Source organism: Engraulis encrasicolus, chromosome 15, assembly GCF_034702125.1.
Source record: "Engraulis encrasicolus isolate BLACKSEA-1 chromosome 15, IST_EnEncr_1.0, whole genome shotgun sequence".
In the NCBI taxonomy this organism is placed as follows: Eukaryota; Metazoa; Chordata; class Actinopteri; order Clupeiformes; family Engraulidae; genus Engraulis; species Engraulis encrasicolus.
In genome coordinates this window covers 27,246,381-27,251,380 of record NC_085871.1, presented here as the reverse complement: position 1 = coordinate 27,251,380, position 5,000 = coordinate 27,246,381, and the positions used below count along the sequence as shown (strand labels likewise).

The 5,000-nt window shown below is 44.1% G+C and overlaps 1 protein-coding gene across 2 annotated transcripts in view; it reads right to left on the bottom strand.

The window, feature by feature from the left end:
* Positions 1-3,728, bottom strand: part of itih5 (inter-alpha-trypsin inhibitor heavy chain 5) — a 65,435-nt gene extending 61,707 nt beyond the window's left edge. The window contains exons 1-3 of one of the 2 annotated variants that reach the window (XM_063217303.1): positions 3,420-3,728; positions 3,046-3,090; positions 1,040-1,203 (exon numbers count right to left, since the gene is read on the bottom strand). In XM_063217303.1, the coding sequence (XP_063073373.1) occupies positions 1,040-1,203; positions 3,046-3,090; positions 3,420-3,539 (329 nt within the window). In that variant the 5' untranslated portion in view covers positions 3,540-3,728. Of the gene's footprint in view, positions 1-872; positions 883-1,039; positions 1,204-3,045; positions 3,091-3,419 lie in introns of those variants that run through there. The other variant, XM_063217305.1, reaches the window with a different exon arrangement.
* Between the last annotated feature and the right edge of the window lie 1,272 nt (positions 3,729-5,000).

The window sequence follows — 5,000 nt, the reverse complement described above, 5'->3', positions numbered from 1 at the left end:
TAGATGGATGGATAGTTACATAGACAAACAGTCATATAGCCTACACAGTAATACATATTAGGTGGACAGTTACTAAGACAGACACGTAGGTAGGCAAGTAGACAGACAGACAGACAGACAAGTACAGGTCCAACATCTTTTGAAATGATGTATTGGGATAAATGTGTTGTCTTCTTGTAAATGTGCAACATCATGTGCCTAGGGTGGGGTCTGTGAGTGCATGCTTGTATTGAGCTAGTTTTCATGCTTTGCGCTACATTTCAAGAAATTTCCCCAGCAAAAAAATGACTATTACTAAGGTGCCACTTGGCAGGTAGCTGGATGAGTAGATAAACACATTGGTGTGGGGCTGCTCACATCGTGAAGTTGGAGAAAGTAAGTAGTAGGTAGACAGAGTTGAATACACGTGTTTAGATTGATTGACAGACAGACAGACAGACAGACAGGCAGGTAGACAGACAGACAGACAGGCAAGTAGACACAGGCAGACAGACAGACAGACAGAGACAGACAGGCAGACAGACAGGCAGGCAAGTAGACACAGGCAGACAGACAGACAGACAGACAGACAGACAGACAGACAGACAGACAGGCAGACGGATGGGCGGACAGACAGACGAATGGGCAGAGAGACAGACAGGCAGGCAGGCAGACAGACAGACAGACAGGCCGACAGACAGACAGACAGACAGGCCGACAGACAGACAGGCAGATAGGCACGTAAACAGACAGACAGACAGACACACACAGACACACACACACACACACACACACACACACACACACACACACACACACACACACATATATACAGACAGATAGACAGACAGACAGGCAGGCATGCAGGCAGACAGACCTGTCCGGTCACTCACATGGTGAAGTTGGAGACAGTAAGTACAGATACAGATGAATATATGTGTTGCAGATTGATATACTGTATTGAGAGACAGACAGACAGACAGGCGGATGGGTGGAAAGACAGACAGACAGACAGACAGACAGACAGACAGGCAGACAGACGTGTAGTCTGGTCACTCACATGGTGAAGTTGGAGATGTAGGCGGCGGTGGGGATCTGAAAGTGGAAGGTGCCCTCTGAGGCGAAGGCGTGGCGGTTGAACATCTTGCAGTAGACCGCCGTGAAGGCGTAGCGAGAGATCACAGTGGTCTTCACCGTTAACTCCGTCATATGCGGCTTAGTCTCCTATACACCCAGATACATTAGATTAGCATATAGGTTATTGATTAACGTTAATGTATTGTCACCACACATGTAGCCTACAAGTATGAGAACGATCAGATCAGCAGTTCAAATCAGAAGTTCAAATGTCATTGGGCAATAAGTACAGATTATATGTTGCATGCAGTTTTCATGTAGAATGAGGGTGGGGGAGTGAAATAATAATAATTTCAAAAAATGAAAACAAAAACAAACAAAAATAGCTCTCGTGCATCTTCATCCATGGCTGAAAAGCCCTTGAGCCGCATCAAATTGCTCTGCATAAGACCATAAGTTATGTAATGTAATGCAATAAAGACACATTGCAGAAGGAATATATTATAAGGAAATGCTTTATTTGTTTTAGGAAATGCTTCAGTTCAAACTCAAAACGTTTCTCATTCATTCACATGCAACTAGGGAGAGCAGCTTTTTTTAAACCCTGACTATTGACACGTAACACAGCTAATCCATTGGTATGCCTCAACATGGCATTTGTTAACACTTTTCTTTGAAAAAAAAAACTCTCACACCCACCACATATAGTGACAATGAGAAAGACAACGATGCTTAGAATACATTTGCCCATTAACTCATACCATAGGTAAAAAAAAAAAAACACTGTTCAATTGATTGCACATTGTGATGGTTTATACAACCTGACATCCGGTGGCCTGCACAGACATTTAGGGGGGCAAGTGCTGAGGGGTGTGGGGGATGGCGGTTGGGGGCATGCAGAACTTCTGGCTGCCTTGCTAGGTTATAGAGGCTATACTGCATTATTGTCACATGCTTTTAATTGTGGAGCATTGATAGATTATCATGTTAATGTGGACCACAGTACATTGTGACAAAAAACACTTTTCTGTGCAGTAGGGCAAAGGGACAGGTGCTTTAGCGCCACCTCGTCCCTATCTGTGCACACTTATGATGGCATCAAATCTGGACACCCGACCCGTTCATACCCAATGTGTTAGACGCATGCAGGCTGAAGATGAAGGCACAGCCACACAGCCATGGCTGGATTGACCATAGGCATACAGGGCATTAGCCCGGTGGACTGTTGGTGATTTTGGCCTGACCCTCCCCTCAATGCCACGGCTCTGTGCCTGGCGGACGGGACTGGTCCTGGCTGAACATGCCCTGTCTGATTTTGGCCACAGACACTTAGGCCTATTGGTTGATAAAAATAAGGCAAAATCACAACCATAAAGGCCAGTGGGCCTAATGAAAAACACCCCATCATTTTAGAGGACTGTTTAATATTACTGCCGGCTACTGTTGTTGTCAGTCTGAACTTTTGTTTGGTTGATTTGAAAGCGCAATATTTACTATCACAGCCCCATCCAATCTGGGAGCTAGACAAATAGGTTACCAAGGGGCTCAAAACAACACCATATGAAACCTCTGTTATTGAGACAATTACTGCCACCGAAACGATCTCCACATGTAGCCTTGGACCTAAATATTTGTATCGTGATGCTTATTGGCAGTTCCCTGGTGAATGCTGCGTTCCAGAAGAGTTCACGCGAGTTCCCCCTCCTCAACGCCACAATATTTCTGCTTTTGATCCAGCGTGTGTCATCTCTACTGCAACGTGCCAGGAGCATTGTTGCAAAGGCCTGTTCGGAGACACACCCCAAAGTCGACCCCAATTCCTTATTTATTTATTTTTTCAGAACCCACTAGGCTAGCGTATGAATGCCTGTCTCCTGTCTCCGTGAAAACCAAAGTTGCTACACAGCAAAATGTGCATTGTAAATGTACATTGCTAAAATGTAGGCTATACGTGCCACTCTGTGATTGTATGTGCGTGTGTAGGCCTACCTTTGTGAGCATGGTCTTCACCTGTCGACGCTCCCTCCGTGGAGCCTGCAAAAAAAAGAGACGCACAAGTCACACCAACTTCTTTCCCCCGGCGCACTAAGAAAATAAACGATCGTCTTCAACACACAATTCTTCAACATTGGATAACCCCGGATAACATAAGCTATCAATAAATTACAAATTAGACATGTAATCATCTACTATCCTCGCGTTTTGTTTTGTTTTGTTTAAAAAAAACGTGTATTAGGCAACCACGCTTTAGATTTTAAATAATCTGCATGGTTTTGAATTAGGGTATTTTATGCGTTGATTACTGCATTTGCGCTTTCTAAATAAACACACCACTTCTGAGAGAAAATAATGAAGCTACTTACAACATTCAGAACTAAATCCAAGTCATTGAAAATATCATCCTGCAATTCATAATCATTTTGCGCAAATCCACAAGGGTTCCAGCACAAGACCAGGACGCAAAGTAAAACCCGCGCCTCCATCTCAACAACACTGTCCGGAGCAGCTAGGGGGGCTTCTCTACCTCGTCCCCGCTGTTTACACTGTGCCTCTGAGGGGGCTGGGGAGGTCCGACTGCTGGGTCCAGAGCCGAAGGGCAAGATGTTTCCAACGGAACGCCCACACGCGTCTTGGAGAGGCCGAAGCCAGCTCCCACATCGCTTTGCCTCAGAGTGTTTTCCCAGTTGCAACACATAGGCTACTACCCACCAGAGGTGGAACAAGTACTAAAGTTGTGTACTTAAGTAAAAGTAGAAGTACCCTGCGAAAAAATTACTCAAGTGAAAGTAAAAGTTGTTCACCAAAAATGTACTGAAGTAAAAGTCCTAAGTACTAACTTTGAAATGTACTTTTCAGTACAAAAGTACAAGTAGGCCTACACGCGCAATGGCTGTCTTTCTCCATGTCTACCTACTTGATACAATAGGAAAAATTGTCTGCAACGGTTTTCGGTTCCATTTGAACATGACTATGGAGTCCTGTTAATGTTTTTAAAAGTATATTTTCTGTCTGGGTGTCAATTTGGAAGAGGGGCTTGGTCCCGCCTCCCTGCCCGCAGCTGAGGCTACTGAAATATCCACGAAACACAACAGGAAAACCTAGGATAAATGTAACTAGTAACAAAGTCTTCTCCTAGAAATGTAAGGAGTAGAAAGTACAAGTAATTGTCAAAAAATGTAATTGAGTAAAAGTAAAAGTCTGCATTTTTATTTTTACTCAAGTAAGTACAAATTCCAGAAAAAACTACTTAAGTACAGTAACGAAGTAAAAATACTTAGTTACGTTCCACCTCTGCTACCTACACACATAAACACAACACACAAACACACACACACACACACACACACACACACACACACACACACACACACACACACACACACACACACACACACACACACACACACACACACACACATGCTCTTGAATATCTATATCGATTTTACCATTATTTTATTGTGTTTGTGTGTTGTCTATTGCGTAATTTAGTTGAGGATATGTCGTGTTAAATAGAGTTCATAAAAAACTCAATGATACAGATGATGCGCCAGTGTGAGCAGAGAATTCAAACCGACAGGTGCTCAAAATCCTCACTCCTCACAGGCTCTTTTATTGCGTGTGTTGGCGCCCCCGTGTGTTTTTTATCTGGCAGGACCACATTGTGCAAGTGGAAATTGACATTTTGAACACATGTTGGCAGTGTAAAACCACACATGATATCACAGTTCCAGCTCAACCATAACACACTTACCTGCAGGGAAGCAGAGGGTGGGGTGTGGGGTCACTTGTCCCGGGCCCAGGGAGACATAGGGGGCAAATTTGGGACCTCACTACATTGTTTGTACTGGGTTTGGGGCCCTTTCAGATGACTTTGTCCTGGGCCCAGCAAAGGCTGTCAGCGGCCCTGCTTACCTGTATAGACTTTTGGGTGTATCATTTACCTT